This window comes from Monodelphis domestica, chromosome 7 (genome assembly GCF_027887165.1).
Source record: "Monodelphis domestica isolate mMonDom1 chromosome 7, mMonDom1.pri, whole genome shotgun sequence".
In the NCBI taxonomy this organism is placed as follows: domain Eukaryota; kingdom Metazoa; phylum Chordata; class Mammalia; order Didelphimorphia; family Didelphidae; genus Monodelphis; species Monodelphis domestica.
This window is the reverse complement of record NC_077233.1, coordinates 111,261,393-111,283,437: the sequence shown is the minus strand read 5'-3', so window position 1 is coordinate 111,283,437 and position 22,045 is coordinate 111,261,393. Positions and strand designations below refer to the sequence as shown.

At 35.7% G+C, this 22,045-nt stretch overlaps 1 protein-coding gene across 3 annotated transcripts in view; it reads left to right on the top strand.

The window, feature by feature from the left end:
- ADAMTSL1 (ADAMTS like 1) overlaps positions 1-22,045 on the top strand; it is a 1,092,747-nt gene that overhangs the window by 922,227 nt on the left and 148,475 nt on the right. For all 3 annotated transcript variants that reach the window (XM_056805329.1, XM_056805328.1, XM_056805331.1), the window contains one exon: positions 17,499-17,800. In XM_056805329.1, coding sequence (XP_056661307.1) covers positions 17,499-17,800 — 302 coding nt within the window. The remainder of the gene's footprint in view (positions 1-17,498; positions 17,801-22,045) is intronic.

Here is a 22,045-nt window from a genome sequence, read left to right as displayed (position 1 = left end):
AAAGTGCTTTGCATACCATAAATTTTTTAATAAATGCAAGCTATTATTCTTAGAGGTCATGTGATGGAACATGCACTCTGGCAGGGCTCACAAAGCTGAAAAGTTTCCTATTGTGACCCCACCAGTGAGGGTCGTTCCTCTTAACAGAGATTCAGTCAAGCTGAGTGCAGAGATACTCATCACCAGGAGGCTGGCAATGTGGTGATGGGGGTTTTTTTAGGTCTAACATGAGAGTTGTAATATATTTTGTTGGTGGGGTCACCTAAGCTGACCAAGTCAAAGATCCACAAAACATTAAAGTAATAATAACAACTTATTATTTTATGGACATTATCTGTCATTCATTTTAAATTTAATCATATACTATCCCATGTTCTCATTTAATTTTCTGTGCTTTCTTTCCTCACTAAGATGATCTCCTCAGGGACGGATACCATCTCCTTCACTTCTCCATATTCCTTCCAGTACTTAACATAGTGAGCATATAACATAAATAGGACATCCCTTAACTGAATAAGCAAGTGTTTGCATTAAGTTCAGAGTTTCAAAACCCAATTTGGACAAATTATTGAATTTGTTCATCTCAGAACCACTGCAGTAAAGCTAATGGATTTGTTGAATGATTTGAGCTTCTGTTGGTTGGAATATTGTTTCCACAGATGGAAATCATGATCCTTCCTAATATCATATGGGTCATCCTAACCAAAACATTAACCGTGTGGTGGCCTAAATTCTAGTGATGAGTTTCTCTGTGTTTAGCTAGCATAAAATCCTAATCATTGTCTTGAATTCTGACCCAGAGAAAATAGGTAAAAAGATTCTGAGTTGATTTGTTTAATGTTTTGTGATGGTTCATCCTCCTCTAAACCTTTATCATAGTCAAGCAATGGCTTTGGGTTCTAAGGGTATATTAGCAAAATAAGACCTACAACCTGGACAGCTTTGAAGAACAGAACCATTGTTAAAATGTGTGTATATTGTCAAAGAACTGATGTGGCAAAGTTCAAAGGACACCGTCACATTTCAATTAGCTTCAGCTGAAGTGATAAATTATTTGTCCATAACAATTCATGATTTTTTTAATATTAGAAGCTGCAACAGCTCTGAGAGAGGGGATGAAAGAAGAGAGGGAGATCATTTGGATCATATATCTTTGGAAAATTCATGTGGAAATTTGTTATTAAAATAAAAATATTTTTTAAAAGAATCTTAGTAGGTAGGTATTATAGCCATCGGTATGTCCATTTTATAGATGGGAAATTGGGGCTCCAATAGCAACAGAGAAGAAAGAGTCTAAACCTACAGAATTACTGGTCCTTGAAGAAAGTCTAGCTTTAGACATAGCACATATTAGTGGTGTCTGATGAAAGGGGATCCAATCATGAATTTTTTCATAAAATTTCCAGACTGTACCCAATGTTACGTGTGGGAATGTCATGCATGTCTGAACTGAGACATGGCAATGGTTTGGCTGAGACACAGTAGCCCAACAGTTTAAATAAGGAATGAAGGAAGAATGCAGAAAGGATTGAATTTGAGGACAAAATGAGCCTGATTCAGATTGATAGCATGTGTAAAATGAGACTGGAATCTGGCTATGATAGCAAAGTTAATTAATACTCTGGTAAAGAGAACTTGGAGAGGCGATGGCATCTTTAGTCAGTGCAAATGATTGAGTCACTGGCATTTAGTCTCATTAGAGACAGGGCTCGATGATTCCCAAGTGTATATTGGGGAACTGCGTTGTAACAACCTCTGATATCTTTCCTTAAACACTAGATTTCTCAGTATATGTCACACACAATCAGGGACCAGAATCCCTTATACTCATTTATTTGTGTGTGTGTGTGTACGTATGTGCCTGTGTGTGTATGTATATGGGGGGTGGAGTAGGAGAGAGAGAGAGAGAGAGAGAGAGAGAGAGAGAGAGAGAGAGAGAGAGAGAGAGAGAGAGAGAGATGAGGAATAAGACCTTCTGTTGCCCATAAAAAGAAGATTATGATTCAGCAGCACAGCTACTTTTTCCCAGGACCACCACTGCCTCATTTGCTGATACCACTTCATTGATTGCTAGTTAGGAAGACCTAGATTGTAATCCCATTGCAGACTCTTGCAGTGATCATTTAAATGTTTAACCTATTAGAGCCCCAATTTCCCATCTATAAAATGGACATACCGATGGCTATAATATCTACCTCCCAAGATTTTTTTTATTTTTATTTTAATAACAAATTCCCACATGAGTTTTCCAAATATATATGATCCAAATTGTCTCCCTTTCTTCTTCCCTCCCCTCTACCAGAGCTAGCAAGCAATTCAACATGGGTTATAATGTATCATCACACAAAACATGTTTATATATTACTCATTTTTAGAAGTGAATAATTTTATAAAACCAAAGCCCTAAAATATATACTCAAATAAACAAGTGATAAATCATATGCTTCGATACTCATTCTTATTCCAACAGTTCTTTCTCTGGAGGTGGATAGCATTCTTTGTACTAAGTTTCTCAGAATTGTTCTGGATCATTGTATTCCTGTTAGTAGCAAAGTCAATCTCATTTGATCATTCCACAATATTGTTGTTGCTGTGTATAATGTTCTCCTGGTTCTGCATATTTCACTCTGCATCAGTTCATGTAGGCCTTTCCAGTTCTTTCTGAAATCATCCTGTTCATCATTCCTTACCACCATGTGTTAAGCCATTATCCGATTGAGGGACATCCTTTTAGTTTCCAATTCTTTGCCATCACAAATAGAGTAGCTATAAATATTTTTGTACAAACAGATCCTTTCCCATTTTTTAAATCTCTTTCTCCCAAGATTGTGAGACCAAAATGAGAGAATAAAACACTTTGAAGAGTTTAAAATCTCATATAAATATTAGAGGCAGGAAACCCCAGGTTCAAATCACGACTCTGATATTTATTAGTTCTATGGCCCTGAGCAGCCTCTCCATGCTCCCAGTCTTTAATGCTGTAAGGTACACAGCAATTGCTGAGCTATATTGTTAATCAATAAGCATTTCTTAAGTTCCTACTGTATGCCAGGCACTGTGCTAAGCACTGGGGATGCAGAGACAGGCAAAACAAAAACAAACCACACAATAACAGTTCCTGTCTCAAAAAATTCTCACAGTGTCATGAGAGAGTCACAATTATATACAAATAAGCTATATATAAGATAAACTGGAAATAATCCATTAGAGGGAAGGAACTAGAATTAAAGGAGATCAGGAAAAGAGGATGGAATAAGCATTTATATAGCACTAGTTACTATCTGCCAGACACTGTACTAAGTGCTTTACCATTATTATTTCATTTGACCCTCACAACAACCCTGAGAGGAAAGTGCTGTTATAAACCCCATCAACTTGGAAACTGAGGCAAAGATTATGTGAGTTGTCTTAGATCTCACAGCTAATAAGTATTCAAGGCCAAATCTAAGATCAAGGATTCCTAGTTCTAGTCTCAGTGCTCTATCCATTGTGCTAAGAATTAATTTTCTGAGCCTCAGATTCTTTAATACCTGAGATTTGACTAGATAACATCTGAAGATCCTTATAGATCATTCATCCTATGAAAACCAGATCTTGGCTCCCAGATCCAGTTCTTTTTACTGTTCTACACTGTAAGTTATTATAATTCCTCCATCATTTGTAATAAAATGCAATTGACCCCTTCACTTGGCTCACAGCATGTATGCCAAAAATAAATTCAATAGAAAACTCTAGACAGATGGTTATTTTCCCCTGTAGTTATCAGAATATTCTACAGCAAACCAATTTTTCTAAATTTTAGTTGCACTACCTCTACCAGCTTTGCTCCTCTTTCCACTTTGTGAAAAGCTAACTCTGAGTTAAATTGCTCAGCTGTACCCTAGAGAGTGACAAAGACAAATTAATGGAATTACTGCGTGCCAAAATAAAGCATGGACCCTGTCACCACCAATATATGCTAAGTCCATTAAGTTCTATTTTAATTAACTTAACTTTAGCTGGAAAGCCCCAGCAAACATGTCGAATTAGCAAAAAGAAACTCTCACAACATGCCAGATAAACCCTTTATTCCATATGAAGTCGAAATAGTTCATGAAAAGGATTTAGCATTTGAATTAAGTGAGATTTTTATCAAAGGCAAACAAAAAAATCAACTTTTCATTGAAACTACAGTCTGGCTTCAAGCTGATATCTACTCACCCCCAGTAAAAAAGGGAGGGGGGCCTTAGTAAAAGCAGGCATGACATTTTGATCTCTGCAAAATGTTTTTTGTAACGATCAAACCAACCTCAAGAAATGTCTAATTCTGAATCCATGCTGTGTCTGGCTAAGCCCAAAAAGCCAAGTGGGAGGTAAATTCACTATTATGCAAGTGCTGAGCCCTCAATTTCCAAGGCTTATGATAAACATATTAAAAGCAGAAAAACCCAGCGAAATTATTCTCATTGAGACCTGCCCCATCCGGCCTGCATAACCCTACCTACCTGTAGCCCCTTTGGTTTTTCATCTTTCTCAACCCTCTTTATAAAGGCTTGGGAAGTCCAGAAAGAAATGGGAGTTGTAAAAAATAGACTCGAATACAGGACTACAATCCCCACAAGCCTTTGCTCCACTTCCCCAGAATGCCTTGTAATCTCACCTGGGCCGAGATCTAGAAGGTATTTAAGCTGATTCAAAGGCTTTTGAGGGGTCTTGGCTCTTTTTGGACTTCCATTTTGGAGCAGGCGGTCTCTTGCGTGATGTGAGGTTATTTTGTCTAGGCCTCTGGCCTAGGCACATGTTTCTTACTTGTATATTCTTTAATCTTTAACCTTTAATAAACCTCTAAAAAATATAATACTCCTTGCAGAGAGAAACTAATTTCAGATGCCTCAGTCTCCCCATCTCCCCTAAATTTTAATCTTTACAGAGTCAAGTATGGGCTTCAGTTGCCTGCACAAGGAAAAAGCATGATTTCATCTAGGGGACACATACAAATGACCAACTTGAATTTAACGAAAGATTTCCACCACCAATAAATCCCTTTCTTTTACAAATCTTCTTCATTTCAAGGAAGCACATGTTTGATCAGGATTAAGTTGAAACTTAATAGCCTCATACTTATCATAATTTTAACTTAACATGAAAGCTAAATGATAAAGTGACACTCCCTCCCTCCCCCCACCCCACGTAGGTGGATGAGTTTAAGACATCTTGCCAAAAAACATCTAAGGAGAAATGGTAATGAAGCCTCTCACTGCAGTCATAAAATTGAAGTTCTACCATTTAGAGAAGTCATAAGATACTCCTCTAACAGTTAAAGGCCATTGATTCATCATGCTAGAAAAGCCCCTAAAGAGAATAAATTTACTGTTTTATACAAGAAATATGATTTCATTTTTCATCGTTTTTTACTAGAGAGTTTCCCAGTCTTTCGTCCCTGCCTCCAGCCTTTTTGTCAGTTTTCCTGTTGGAGACACCCAGTTACTCTTCATGGGCTCCCCACTTCATCCAACAACCACTCTTTATTCCTTTATTAACATCAGTCTCCTCTGGGTCATTCATAACAAACACCATCATGAAGACAGACTAAGCATACCAGATTCCAAGCTACCTCCCCCCCCCCCAACCCCCCAGGAACCAGTGTTTTTGCAAGTACAATAGGTTCTCTCCTTTAACACAGAACGTCTTCCAAGATCTTCTCTTATAAACATTTCAGGAAAGGGCTTCAAGAGGACATTAACAAAAGTTCTCTAATATTTGAGACCTCTGTTTTTAAAAGAAATCAGTATCTATCTTGGTCCAGACTTGATAAAAAATGCTCTGTCCCTGGAATGCTTCTCTCTTGGTATTAAATGTCTTTTTGAAAGGAAAGTGTGATCTTTTATTATAGTTGATATTTTTTAGCCTCCTTGTGGGGGGATAAGAATAAGCTGGTGATGTTCTCATTTAAAAATGAGGGGAATTGCCTCCCAAAGAATCCAAACAACAGTTGCTACCCTGAAGAAGCATTCCTTTTCAAATCAAAAATGACATCCTATGTGTGATAATCATTAATAAAAGTAATCAAATGAATAAAATAGGACATAAAACACACACAAAAATATAAACTCTATTGTTTATAGATTGTTTAACAAAAAAAGTGCTTAAGAACTTAATAACAATAGCAGTTTATTAACTATGATATTGCAGTCTGATTTTTGTGTATCAGATTTTCTAACTCATATTAATATAAACTTTATATAGTTGTAGTCAATGTCGAATTTCTATTTAGTCTATGTGTAACTTTGTATTAATTTGTATATATTTCTTTCCATATGCTATTTGTACTCATCTTTTTTCCCTAGAGGATTACACAAATATATACAAATCAAGAATCTGTGGTTTTGTCAGTGTGGGGAACTTCTAGTGTGAGAGCTTCTTCTACCATCTCTGATTTAATACAGAAGTCATTGTGAGTGGCTTGAGGAACAATGAAGCTATGTAACTTGTCCTGGGTGACTTAGTGTCAAAGGCTATAACTGAACCCATATCTTTCAAGCTCCAACCTACCATAAGATCCAGGGAACCAGTTAAATTTTCAGTGTGAATTTTTATATGTAGGAAACCAGAAAATTTCACAAATGAGGGTTTGATTTATTATTTTATAGGTTTTCTTAATTAAGGAAGCTATAGAAAAAACTTGATAAATGAAGATTAAATTTTAAAGTTTGTCATTTTCTGGAGAGTCAATTATTAAACATTTCCCTGCTCATCCTGCCAGAATCACATTGGTATTCCGCATTTTATTTAGTCATGACCCAATCCTTGGAAATAGAGGGTGTTTCCAGTTGCCAATGAAGCTTCTGTAAATGCATTTTGTAACTGTCTCCTTCATTTTAATGCCGTCGTAGGATAAAGTTAAGATGTAAAGAACCAACTATAGGTTTTGTCCACTCAGTGGTCTACTACAATAACTAATATCCAAAAGGTATTATTAAAAAGTAGGGAAACCTTATCATACTGAAATATTCATGTCGGCTTTATTTTTACTAGCAAAAAAACTAAAACAACTTTCATGATCAACCAACCATTAGGGAATTACTAAACAAATTGTGAAATATCATCATAAAGGACTATTATTTCAAGGTTAAAGAAAAAAGACAGGTTTAAGCACATGAAAGAAAAACATGAAAAAATGCATGATGAAGATAGTAGAATAGAAACAATGAACTCTGGTGGGGATACATCTTTTCTTAAGTTCACATTATATTATTTCTCCCTAAAAATATAAATGTATCTTGGATCTTGGGATTTTATTCCACAGTATTTACTTAACAGCTATTTTGAGTCTAGAACTTACTGCTAGTCATTGATTTTTTTCACCTGCATTTATTAGTGTCAACAACAAAACAGGTCTTCATTTTGGCAATATAGTCTTACATCAACAATTTGCTGGAGAACATGATAAAGTAGAAAAATCAGAGAACATGAGTGAGGAGCATGGAGCCCCCTGAATAGTTGTATAGGTAGTTATTAATAAAGGAAGGAGCTCCATATGATATTTTTTGTGAACAGTGACTTAGATGGCTGGTCCTTTGGAAAATTTTACTTAGGTTAAGTGAAGATGTATTTATTAATCACCCACTAAGTGTTAGACATTGTGCTAAGTGCTGAGAATACAAAGGTCCCTGCTCTTAAGGAGCTCATGCTGGAAGAGGATAGAGAAGCCAGAAATAGAATCTAGAATCAATAAGAGACCAGTGTCTGACAACATGCAAATAACCATATACAAATAAGATGCATATGCACACACATATGTATATATGTATACATTCATTCACAGAATAAATTAGAGATAATTGCAGAGGAAAGGCATTAAAATTAAGGTGAATTAAGAAAGGCTTCTTTCTAGGATATGATTTTAGTTGAGACTTGGAAGAAGCCAGGGAAGAGGAAATAAGGGAAAGGAGAGAAAATAAGTATTTATATAGGGCCTACTATGTGCCTGACACTGTGCTAAGCATTTCAGATTTTATTTTCTCTTGATTCAGAGATGAGATGTGAGAAAGTTCTAGGCATGGGGAACAACCGACAAAAATGCTGTCAGAAATGGAGTGTCAAAAATTTAGAACTACTCAAAGTGAATTTTTAGCTGCTTCAAAGAGTCATGAGCCAGAATAAATAAAAAGAGAAAATTTGCCACAGTTTTCTAGCATGGTTAAGTACATTTGACAAAAGTACCTTAAAAAATAGGAGTTATTCTCATCTTTTGGCTGATGACTTACATATGATTCTGCCTAAAGGTGAAGGGATTAACTGGATGTCTTCTTAAGACCTTTTCTGGTCAAAAGAAAGAAATTATTTAATTGTCTAATTACATTTTAAAAGTTTGAATCAAAAATCTAACAATATTGCCAACAAATAAGCAAGACAGATAAGAGTCATAAAATCCAAACTACATGTTTATTTTTAAAGTAAACTGTAATGAGAACTGAATAAAAAGTATATTGTTCTGATTTCTTACCCTTATGAATTTTGTCACCATTATTAGGTATTATATAGTCTTATATACTTGTATTAAGGATACATTATCCTCATTCTATTATCTTCACTATATCTCATTTCATGCCTTTGTGAATTGTTCAAATTTGTTGTCATCATTAATCGTGCATTATCTGTCAGATTTTTCAATCATTTCTCAAGGGTTGGTTGACCATTCCAATTTTGCACTAGCAAAAATAAAGAAGATGTGGATGTCTCTGTATGGGTAGATTGGCTTTTTATTTTATATTTTAATATCACCCTGGATATTATTCCTAGTAGAATCTTAGTGGTCAAAAGATACAATTGATTTTATAACTTTTTGTACACTTCTAGATTATTGTCCAAAAAGCTTATGCCAATTTATAGTCAGTCATTCCCAAGAATATAGTCTCCTAAAGCAAACCAACACTAAATGTTATCATCTTTAATCCTTTTTGCCATTTTGGTAAGTCTAAATTTCAATGGTGTTTTAATTCATATTTTTCTCATTATTAGTTTAAATCAGGGTTCCTTAACCTGGGTTTGGCAAGCTTGATTATTTTTTAAAATATATTTTAAGAACTGTACTTAAATATAATTGATTTTCTTTGTAATAATATATCTTTTGTTTTATGCTTTAGCACAATTATTCTGAAACAGGTTCCATAGGCTTCACCAGATTAACAAAAGGATATATAATAGGAACAAAACAAAGTAAAAACTGTTAAGAATTCCTGGTCTAAATACTTTTCCAAGTGGTTATTAACAATTTATTTTTCCTCATTTAAAATCATTTACTTCTTTTTTATTGAAAATTGAAATAGCAATTGTCATTTCATTATTAAATGGGGAAAATGTTTCATAATGTTTACTCAAAATTTTGTAATCTTAGATTTATCAGATCCTGGTCTTTTACAGATCCTTGGTTCTATTTTTGGCTTCTCTATTCTGTTCCAGTGATTTATTTTTCTAGTTTTTATCCATTAATAGATTAGTGTCAGATTTTTATCAGATCTATTTACTACAAAGATTTTTTGCCAGTCTATTTCTTTTCCTTTTACTCAGAAAATATTGTTTTTGTCATGCAAAATATTTTTTGTGTTCAATCAAATCCTTCAACTTTATACCCCAAAATTTCTTCAAACATATAAACTTATTTCTTCTTCCTATGATTAAGATAAATATAAACTTTCTCTTTCTTCCAACTTTTGAATTTTTTTAATATTTAGCTTATTGATTTGTCGGGAGTTTACTTGAATATATTTTATAGAATATGTAACTGAATTCACATCACCAAACACTTATTCAACTTTCCCAGAAAATTTGAGTCAGTCATGACTCTATTACCCAAAATTTGAGAATAATGTATTTATAAAATCCTATTATTTTAGATACTCTTTATTCTATGTTGTGATTAACCTTTCTATTCCAATGATCTGGTTGTTGTTTTTTTTTTTTTCATTTTTAAAATTCAGCATCAGGCTGTTTTTATAAGTACTTCTTTATATTTTCTAATCTGTAATTTTTCTATCAAATTGCTTCTAAGGAATTTTGGTGCTAGAGAGCTGACATATTTCCCTAATAACTCCAAAGTGTATGAACTGAAGGTCTGCATCTCTCTTGCTGCATTCCAAATGTTGGTAGGGTATGTTCATTTTTTGTTTTGGTTTGGAGTTTTTTAATGTACTCTTGACCTGGCATTTGCAGACCCAGAAAGCAACATTATATTTGCATGACTTTTACAGCAAGACCTCAGAAAGTAAAATGGAATACAAAAAATAGTGAGAAGTAGAAGTTTGGTGGGGCGTTTTTTTCTGCTCTCATACTCCTTCCCTCAGCCCACAGCCTAGTTATCTCTAATCTTATTCAGTTCCACTAGACTAAGACTGTTGGACTTCCAGTTATAATAGCCAAGTTGAAATCCCAACTCTGACACTAATGCAAGAGACCTTGAGTAAATGACTTACCCAATTTCAGCCTCAGTTTCCCCATCTGTAAAATGAGGAAATTGGATTCAATAATCTCTAAGGTCCCTTCTAACACTGAATTTGCAATCCTTTGATACTTTGATGGCCACCCATGCCAAGGTTAAAATATTCACTTTGCTGATGTCTCAAAGACAAGCCACATGTGAGAATGCACACATCTAACTCTTCTAGAAAGAGCAAACTCCTTTGGGCCAAAGAGAAAGACCAAGACTAGAAGGGATGTTAGATTAAATTTAAGATGTGGCCAGACCAAATAATGCCCTGTTACCAAAGCACTGTGAGGGCTTTTTTGCCCCCTTAAATGGCAGGTTTACAAAAAGGCTTTTTGTTAATTCAGTATAGAATTACTTGTACTGTATTTTATTGCCTCAGCTATACTGTTCTCCAGATTCCTCTGTGGCTAGTGGTCCTTTTCAGCTTTTTCTCTTCCTCTCTCACCACCCATACCCCTCATGCTCCCCACCGCACTCCCACACCCCCAAAATAAATAAATAAAACATAAGCCCTACAGTGCTATAACTCAAATGTTAAAAGTGATTCTGGAAAACTTTACCAGAATGAAGCATTCCTGATGTGATTCGCCCACACTTTAAAATTTATGTATAGAAACCAGAGTAGAATAATAGCACTATAATAACTGAAATCTATATAGCAACTGTTATCTTAAATGATCCCAAAGTAACTTTACCCTTTACCGATACAAGAAAAGAATTGGTTCTGTGGTGATACATTAAGTAGACAGCAATCAGTTCAATTAAGCAAGCCTTTATTTCTTAAAGACCATAGTATTTGGAAGACATTTAAGGACAGAAGCACAAAAATTAAACTGTCTCTACCCTTTTAGATTCCTACAGTTTACTGAATGGATATCTTATATACAGAAATAAGCAAATGCAATATAATTTAAGGAGGAAGAGAACATTAATAATATATTTCATTTCTAAAATCCTAACTCCAGTTAATTTCTATATTAAGAGAAAAATAATTAGAAAGTGAATGTATTATATTTTATAAATTGTGTGAAATCCATGAAACAAATATCTCTCTTCTAAAGGCCTCATTCTTATTATAGTTTACAGTAAAGGAAGAACAATTAGCAAATGAATGAATTGTATTTCTATTTAGCCTTCTTTTAATAATTATTTATTTCTTCTTTTCTCTAGAAAAGAATCCTCCCTTGAGGATAACCAATATTTTGAATTTCACAAGTGTACTTAATTTTCACAGGTTTTATATGCTCCAGAGAGTTGGGATCCATAAATATTTTCCTTATTTTTCAGTTTCCATATTTATAAAATGAAGACATTCATCTAGCTTATCTGTAAAGTCCCTTTTAGCTCCAACTCCTTATAATCTCATGATTTGATGTGACATCAGGTCTGATCAAGCATATTTCTTTTTTTATTCAAGAACAGAAACAATGTTGATTGTTCTTCACTTCCTGGAAACAGTAAGATTATAATGACCAAATTCATAACATTCACCAAAGAAATGCAGTTACTCCAATTGTTTAAGACAATCTCTTCAAAGCCCTGCACACACTTTAATTCTGTCAGGAAGCATTTGTTAAGTGCTTACTGTTTGCCTGGCACTGCTTAGGGCTAATGGCACAAAGAGGTAAAAGGCAATCCCTACCCTCCAGCAGCTCACAAACTAATAGGGGAAAAAACAAGCAAAGAAATAAGTACCAACAAGCTTTTTAAAGGATAACTAAGAAACACTAAACATAGGAAAGGCACTAGAATTAAGAGGATTTGGAAAAGTCTTCCTATAAAAGCTTTCTCTTGACAGCGAAGCTGAGAAGAGGAAGAATACTATCCAACTACAATTCTAATTAAATATCACTTTATATTTTTCAATAATAAAAAACACAGTTTAAGAAACTATACATATGCATCTAAAAAAGTAGGCTTGTATATCACATCAAAATGATCAACACATTAAAAAAATATGTCACATTCAGCACTTTGTCTTATTTTGTAGTTCAAAACTCAGCAACCACTGTTTAAGGTAGAATTCCTTTATATTTCCAGAACTTTCTTATTAACTGTCCTTTTCCTCTCTACCTGTGACCTAATATAATGAATGTAGATTTGGGAAAACATTTATTTAGTAATTTTCATTGCCAGCTATTTTCTTTTGAAACATAAACTCCTGTCAGCAGTAAGATACAAAGAAAATGTGAAATTATTTTTTTAAAAATGTATTATTTATCTTTATCATTCATTTTTTAATTGGTATTAGAGTATCATTTTAAAAATAAATTGCCCTTAATTAATGCCAAAGAACCTGTGCCTTCTTATCCCATACAACTCTCATCTAAGTTCTTTTCTTCTATAGAAAGTCAGCTCAATTAGTAAAGTGGCCCACATTCCAATTTAATGATACTCAGTTCTGATGACATCCTTCATTCTGCTTCTCCTGTACAAGTCTTTATTAAGTATATATTATGACTTAAATGTACCTAATATGTGCCTCTACGTTATATTTTGAATGACCTACAACTTTGATTCTTCAGAGCCCAATAAACCAATAGTGGTACTCAGGAAAGGGAAAAATAACTGAATTTGGAAATTTTTTTAGGAATTTTATGGTCTCAAAAGTAGTACTCATACATCAGATGTCAGCTATAGTTAGCCAATTAGACAGATAAATAAATAGATATACCTTCAGAAATAACCTTGTGTAATAATACTAATGGTTCATGGAGTTGTATTTGTATATTCATTTTGTTTTGTGTATTTTAACATATACTTCAAATCTTAAATGGACACACTAAAATGACTCAATCAACAACAATTTGTTAGTATATGACAGGCAATGAGCTAGATATTGGGAGACACAGATCAAAATGAAATATCAATAAAAATACTTTAAAAAAGTATTTTTAATCTATCATGGGAAACATCTTCACATATCATTAAATACAAAATAAATTCAGAACATAAAGCTTTATTTTTGGAGTCACAAACTCCAGAGTCTAGTCAAACTCATCTTAACATTTGCTCACACATGATACTCCATTTCAGGAGTAAGGGGCAGAGATGGAGTGTCATGTGTGAGCAAATGTTAAGATGAGTTTGACTAGACTCTGGAGTATGTGAAGGAGAAAAATGTAGAATAAAGCTGTGAAGGTAGCTTGGAGCCAGATTATTAAAGGCTTTAAATGCCAAACAAAGGAGTGTGTAGAGAGCTGCTGAATTTTATTGAACAGATGAATGACATGGTAAGACCTGAGCTCTAGGAAAATCACATTGGCAGCTGTGTGGAAGATGGATTGGAAAGGGAGAAACCTGGGACAGGAAAAACAATTAGGAAACCATTGTAATAATCCAGGCCAGAAATGATAAGGGTTTGAATTATAATGGCAGTAATGTATATGCATCTTGATTTTTTAAGAACTAATCCTCTCATTTGAAGAATTCAGCTATTTTGCTAGTCTATCTCTTTTTGGCACTTTTGCTGTCCATTAGAACTTAAACTTCAAAGTAAATGGGAAAACTGGGATTAAACCAAGGATAGGAACAGAACTTGGAGATCATCGATTTAAAACCCCTTATTTCAGGTTAACAAGGATATAGTCACTTGCTCAAGATCAAGTAGTAATGAATATTAGAGATAGGATTCAAATGCAGGTGCTTTGACTCCAAACCCAAAGAAAATAGTAGTAAAGTTGGAATCTGAGAAAAACCTGACTCTGTCTTGTACAACTTTAATTCCATCACTTAGTTTATCAAAGGCTTTATTTCTTCATCTATAAAGTGAGGGACTTGGACTCTATGGCCTTTATCCCATCCTGCTCCCACTTTCTGACCCTAGGCTCTAGTATTTTTGACACTGTGTCACTTATCTATTTATTATTTGGTCAGCCTGATTGAAAAAGTGAAATTAAGATATTAAATGAGAATTGGGGGCTATTTATGAATTTCAGTTATCTATGACATCCTCAGATCCACATTTCTTTTTTTATGATAACAGACTATTTATAAAAACAAAATTACTCCATAGCATAGCTCATAGAAGTCATTATAGACACCACAGAAGGAACTGGCATAGTCGAAATGCATGTTAAAGCATTCTATTCTTCACTCTACTTCCTCCAAAAATTTGTCTTTAGTATAAGTGATATGTATCTTCTTTCACAATATGATGAACACGGAAATATGTATCATATGATAGCACATGTGTAACCTATATCATATTACCTGACATCTTGGGGAGGCTGGAGGGGTGGGAGAAAGAGAGAAAATATGAATTGCAAAATGTCAGAAAACAATTGTTAAAAATCATATTGACATGTAATGAAAAAATAAAAATTGAATTAAAAAGATTATTATAGAATTCAGGTTAAAGGTAATAGTGGTAACAGGGTAGATAATAGCAATTATGGGGCAGAGGAAAGAAATTATAAAGTTATTTCCTTTGAGATTATCTACCAAACTGTCAAGAAAATTATCTTTCTGCCACCATATTATTATTTTAAATGGATATGAGTTTCCATCAGTGTGGGGGCTCCATTTATCTTGGCAATGATAAAAAAAATCCCAGCCACCCATGCCTGTTCATACTATCCCTTTCCTGTGCACATCCTCCCAAAAAATCTTCCATAGATAGTCTACCAGATTATTCGGTCCAGACCTGTGATTCCCTCAGTGAGACAACTTATTTTACCAATGCATATGGGCTACTGTTTGACAATTTATAGTCTTACAAAGCTGCCTGGGGAACTGAAGGACATGACCAGCTAGTATGCGTCTGTGCTAGAACCTTTACCCAGACCTTCCAGACTCCAGGGCCTTCCATTATGCCTCAGCAGATTATCATATTACTAGGAAAATAAATTACTTCTAAGAATAAGTTTGTCAAAATGGGCAATGCAGTCCATAACTTGACCTATATATATATATATATATATATATATATATATATATATATATAGAGAGAGAGAGAGAGAGAGAGAGAGAGAGAGAGAGAGAGAGAGAGAGAGAGAGAGAGAGATTATACATTCTGGCAATGAGTAAGCATTTATCAATTACCTTCTTTCTTTTGCTTTTATAATTGAATACTTGAATATTTATGGGACCTTTAATTTCACCAGTGTATGGTCAGTCCCTCAACAAAACAGATATGAAGTTAATCTTTCCATCCCCCAAAAAATCCATTTTGCCCTTCTTGTTTCCATCAGTTGTAATCATGTAGTGAATCAGATAGATGTATGTGCATGCAGAATTAGTAGTAGGAGGTCAGGTGGTTGAGAGAATGGTCATATGGAATATATAGGCTATTGTTTTAAACTTCTGCATTTCTATGAATAACCCCTCTGCAAAACTACATAGATTTTTGTGTTCCTTTTGTATTAAATCTCCAAGTACCTCAATAGACTAGTCAGCTTCATGATGAAAAAAACAGGGAGTAAAGTTCATGAAAGTCCATGGAAGAACTCCTGTGTGGTCATTTATTCCTTCTTCTTCTCCCTTCTGACAGGGCTGTATTGTGACCCAGCAAGCAGATATTCACATAGAAGTCTTACTTTTAGGTTATACTTGCCAGCTATTTGTGGTTGTGTTTGTTGCTCTGGGTGGAGTCCCACTTTTGCTGCCATATCCTCACTGCCGCATATACCTTGGCAGGACATAGCCCTGGACCCAGGGATGATCAGTGTCATATTCCTTCGAGTCTGAAAACTTGGACGTGGTTTTTCCCCCCTGTGGTATTTCAACTTCCCCAAACAAGACATGAAACGTTTGCACTTGATATGGGTTTCATGCTATGACCTTCTTATCAATTCTTTCCTTTCCAGCCAAGTGGAGAAAGTGGGAGCCAGGTTTTTGTGCCTGCTCTGTATTTTGCATGGCCCTCCCACGAAAGCATTCAAATCTTGGAAAACTCAAAATGTCATCCCCAAGCTCTTGTGCCACACATCGTGCTAAGTAGAAAAAAGAAAAGGTCACTGGCTTCTTCTGAGTTTTTGTCCTGGCCTGTGGTCACTGCTTCTGAATCCTTCTGGGAAAAATCAAAATGTTTCATTGGAATTTGGGGTATCACTCTAGATCCCGGACAAGCATTGAGAAAATAGTTCTGACGAGTGTGGAAAATTTCTAATGGCTCGTCTTTGGGGTTAAACAAACTGGTACAAACACAAAACCACCCATTTACTATGGCATGCCTGTGGGTCTAAATTTATAACAGCATTTTTCTACTTTATAAAAAGAATCACAGTTCAGACTAATTCAAAGAATGTGTGAGGATCAGGCTTCCCCTACATTCTTGGAAACCTTCAAATATATCTATATGAATGGATACATAAAATGTGTATGTATGTATAAATGGATGATTAGAGAGATAAGATCTTTCTCTCTAAACCTCAATTTCTTCACTTTAAAAAATGAGGATATTGGACTAGATGACTTCTAATATGCCTTTTACATCTTAATTGATTATTCTAGAATCTTAAATATGTGTGTGTCTATGTACATCCTGACATATATGCATGCAGGTATATGTACATTTACACATATGTATTTTGAAAAGTAAAGCAAGTTTCAGACTGTGAGGTCCAGTCTAAAAAAAAAAAATCCTGTCAACCTCCCTCCTCCCAACTCCCTGAGCTTTTTATACTACACTTATTAGCATCATCATTCTTGCACTGTAAGAATTTCTAGAATTTTGCAGCATGCACAAATGCTGGTATTTAGAGCAGGGAGAGAAAAAATAAATTCCTTTCTCTGATGAGCTAACACTGGGGGTGCGAAGCGGGAGGCCAGGCAACCCCTAAGTAGCAGGTGGTCTCTGTCATTGGAATGCTTTTGCAGCCAGGGGTTCAAATAGCACTAGTGTCGAAATCTATCCTGAAACAGTGGCTTTGCAGCCCATGAGTGAGCTAAAATGAAGCCCACCTCCTAAATTTTAGACAGGGTGTCCTATAGCCACAAGAACTCTCAGATGAGGGATGCTGCAGCTTCTACCGCCTATGCTGTCCCTCTCGGGACTTCTCATCTTGTCCTCTTGCTTGCTTGCCTGCTGCAGATTCATCCCCGAGGCCTGGTCAGCCTGCACGGTCACCTGTGGCGTGGGCACCCAGGTGAGGATGGTGAAATGTCAGGTGCTCCTGTCTTTCTCCCAGTCTGTGGCTGATCTGCCCGTCGACGAATGTGAAGGTCCCAAGCCAGTGTCCCAGCGTGCCTGCTATGCCGGACCTTGCAACGGGGAAATTTCCGAGTATAACCCTGAGGAGACAGACCTGCTCTATGGTGGCCTGCAGGATTTTGATGAGCTGTTTGACTGGGAGTATGAGGGCTTCACGGAGTGTTCCGAGTCCTGTGGAGGAGGTGAGAAGGGCAAATTCGGTTCAAATCCCTTTTCCCTTCCCCATGTTTTGTCCTGTCTTCATGTTTTCCTTTTCTGCGTGCAAATGTGCTGTGCAAAAGATTAGTTTACTGCCTCTGTTCCAAGGATGGTGGGAGGGAGGGAGTGGAGGAAAGAGGTCTTAACGCAGAGTTAGGCAAAATGAAACCCAGATGTATTACTCTGGTTTTTTTTTTGGCCTGACTGGGTCTCGTGCTGTCAGCCTTGAGTGGCCTATGAGGCTAATGTTTTTACTTATGGTTGTCTTTCTGATGATTCACAATATAACTTCAGTACAGTTGATTGGGAAGTATCATTGACACCAATATGGCGGAACTATTGGCATGCATTATCATTTATCTATATCCTTGCCTCAGTATATGTGGTATGAAGTAAGACATTCAATGGCTGTCCTCTCCAACAATACATTCTCACTGAATTATTTGACCCTCATATTGTATCAAGAGGTTATGCCTTCTGGGGACATTTTAAAATTTGGGAGGTAAATGAACAATTATGTGTTTGAGATAATTAACCCTGTCATAGTCTGCAGCTATTTGGATAGCGCTTTAACTTTATATTACTACTTAAATATGTTCCCTCATTTGTTTTCTCACCCCAGGCTTGTAATTTGGGAGTATTGGTATTATTATCCCTTTTTAACAGATGGGAATATTAAGGAACAGAGAAGGGAATTGATTTTCCCAAAGCCACGCATTTAGTAAATGATAGAACCAAGTTTGGAAGCCACTGCCTTTGATTCTAAGCCCAGTGTCCTTTCTACTCCACTGAACTGTCTCCTAAAAATATCTGCTTAAATGTTAGAATTTTGAGGCTAAAAGAGACAGTCCTTTCCTCTTGTCTTTAGGTTATGGAGCTGAAGCCCAGTGAAATAAGATAACATCCTAAGATTTGCACCACTGGTAGCAGAGTTAGAACTAAAACTAGATCTTGAATTTTCTGTACTCCATATACTATTTCCTTATCACCTAAGGTTAGGAGCTAAAATGAAGTCCTCAAATACAATTTTGTATGGATCACTGACAGATTCCAGAATCCACTGCTTGACCTGGGCAGGTGTCTTTGACTCTCACCTTCTGCCTTAGAATCAATTTTTTTTAACCCTTACCTTCCGTCTTGGAGCCAATTGGCTCCAAGGCAGAAGAGTGGTAAGGGCTAGGCAATGGGGGTCAAGTGACTTGCCCAGGGTCACACAGCTAGGAAGTGGCTGAGGTCGGATTTGAACCTAGGACCTCCCGTCTCTAGGCCTGGTTCTCAATCCACTAAGCTACCCAGCTGCCCCCTCTTAGAATCAATTTTAAGAATCAGTTCCAAAGCATAAGAGTGGTAAAGACCAGGCAATTGGTGTTAAGTTGACTTGCCAGGATCACACTGCTAGGAAGTATCTAGATCACATTTGAACCTCCCTTATCCAGGTCTGGCTTTCTATCCACTGAGCCACCTAGATGTGACAATTTGGGCTATCTTTAATGATCTTTGGGTTGTGTGTTGCTAAATGAAAATCTGTATGACAGAATCAACATATTGTCTATCCTGCCTTCCTCTTCCCACGCCTCTCCCCAAAGAGATACTGGTGACATAGAAAATTATGGGAGAGTCTCTGTCAACCTAACTCATTGGCAGTCAATAAAACCCTTTGGGTGTGGAAGGGTCTCAATATCAGGAAATGTTTTCATCACCAAAGATTCTCAATTAGGTAATATAAAAATCCTAACAAGAACTCCCTTGGGGCATTGCATTTTTAAAGACATCTTTCATCATCATTGAGGGTGGAATAATAAATAGGACCAAAGAGCTCACAGTGGAGTTGAAAAGGAATGAAAGAGAGAACAATGGCAAGAAGAAAACAGTCTCTTTTCTCCAGCAGGTCTTTTACTAGGAGTTTAATAGTCTGACCTTGGGACTCTTGTTTGTTTCCAAGTCTTCCAATTTCAAACCCTGGAATTCAAAAAGGTTTTAATGGAGAGTCCTGGTACTTAAAAGTTTAAATTCTTCCAGCTGATTTTTGCAAGACAGTTTGCTGGAAAAGCATTCGTGTACTACTTGCTCATACATTTTCAGGGCATCACTTCATACAAAACTAGAGATGAGTTTTTTAAAAGATTTTATCACAAAGAATGGGAAAAGCTGAAAGACCTAATAGAAAGGCCACCTTTGCCTTCGGTCCCTTTCCTATGCCAATGTTATAGACAGGGGAGATGAGCCAGTTGAGTTTCTATCCCTAATTTCTATGATAAAATTGATTAATGACTATTATTTCTAGCCTAAGAAAAATACACTTGACAAAAATGATATTTATATATGAACTAAGCCTGGGCAGTCACAAGCTTCAGTTACAGTAAGTTGAGCCTCAGATTTTATGAGCAGATGGAAAAAATAGATTCAGTAATGGAATATATAAATAACTAGATGCCTTTATCTTCAAGAATCCAGCCATCCCACTGACCAACCAGGAGCATAAGATCCAAAGCATATTGTGTATATGGAATGCATTTGATTTAAAACATTTTCTGCATATTGATTTGCAAATGGGGTCTAAATGTGTGATGCACCGGTCAATCCATGACTGAAGGAGCTGAATCCTTGCCTAAGGTAAATTGTACATCTTCTATAGCCAAGGCAGAAGAGTTACTGAAATTACTTAGGTCTCAAACTGTCAATGACTGAACACATTTACCTATAGTTATAACACTGTGTCAAGGTAATATTTACTTCTAAAACTCTAGAGTTGAAAATTCCAAAGTGGTGGAAATATGCACAGAAATGTGGTTCATATGATGTCCATATGAACTTTTAAAAAGCCCTTTCAATATATGGAATGTATACTTTAAAGTTATAGCTTGACAGCAATATTTTATTGTCTCATCAACTTTGATCTTCCACCAAAATGTTACCCAGGAGATTTTATAAGTATTTATGTATGTGTATACATATACATACAAATGTATATATTCATAAACACACCTTTACACACATATCAATCATTTTACCTAAAGTCAACCAAAAATGTGAAGATTGGTGAATAGATTCTAAATCAATTTTCAATTGCAAGACTGGTCAAGATAATTTTATTGCTTTTGTAATCTCAAGAGATGAAACTGGAGAGATGCAATAGTAACCTTTCACCTTGCCGAGGTAGCAACCAGAAGGAACTAGTTAGTAATTTAGCCTGTCGTTAGTGGCCATATTTCCCAGAGCTGTCATCAAATATCATGTAACAATTACGCTATTCTGGTAAATATAAGATATAAACACTGAAAATCCCATTTTCTAGAAGATTGAAAGCAAACCTAAATCTCTTAGATTTGTGTCCTGGGTCTCACCTTTACCTCCTTGTTTTATTTCAGTTTCCCATATGTGAACCAATAATTATGCTCAGTATCAGCTTTGAACCTGATCAGCTCCTTGATGCTGAAATATTAAGCAAATAGACCAATCTCAAAACCCAAGTGATAGAGAACTTGACACTGTCTCTTTTGGGAAAGTAGAAGGCAAATACTGTTCCCTAGGGCATTTTCCCTTATAAGCTCTATCCCTGATATTTTGACCCCCCCCCCAATGAAAGTTTTGCCTCATTTAGGAGATAATGACTGGTAGAAATGTGTATCAAGAGCTTACTCTGGATAAGAAGCAGAGCTAGAGGCTGGTGTAAATTCAGAGACCATACAGTGACTTCCTTCAAGAAGTTCACAATCTAGAAGAAGAAATGAGATATGCATATAAATATGTATAATACCAAAGAGAACAAAGTAAGAGAATGTGAAATACAAGCAAAATGCCTTGGGAATTAAAGGAGAGGGAGATCACCTGCTCAGGGGGGAAGATGGAATGAGGGGAGGCTTTTTTAGAAGAGATGATATAAAAGATGGATCTTAAAGGGTAGGATTCCAATAAAGGATTCCAACAAGGAGAAATACTATGGGAGGAGGAGCATTGAGCATTTAAAATATAGGGAATATTGAACAAAATACAGAGATAGGGAAATGCAAGGAGTCTAGTTTGAATGATGAAGTGTTGAATATATAAAATAATGTACAATAACCTTTAGGGTTACAAAGCACTTTACATATTTATTTTCTACCCTATTAGAATGAAAGTTCAGTGTCATTAGGGATTGTTTCATTCAATTATATTCCTAAAACCTGGTGTAGCATCTGTTATATAGCAGACAATTTAAAAATACTGGATTCATTGATTGATTATCATAC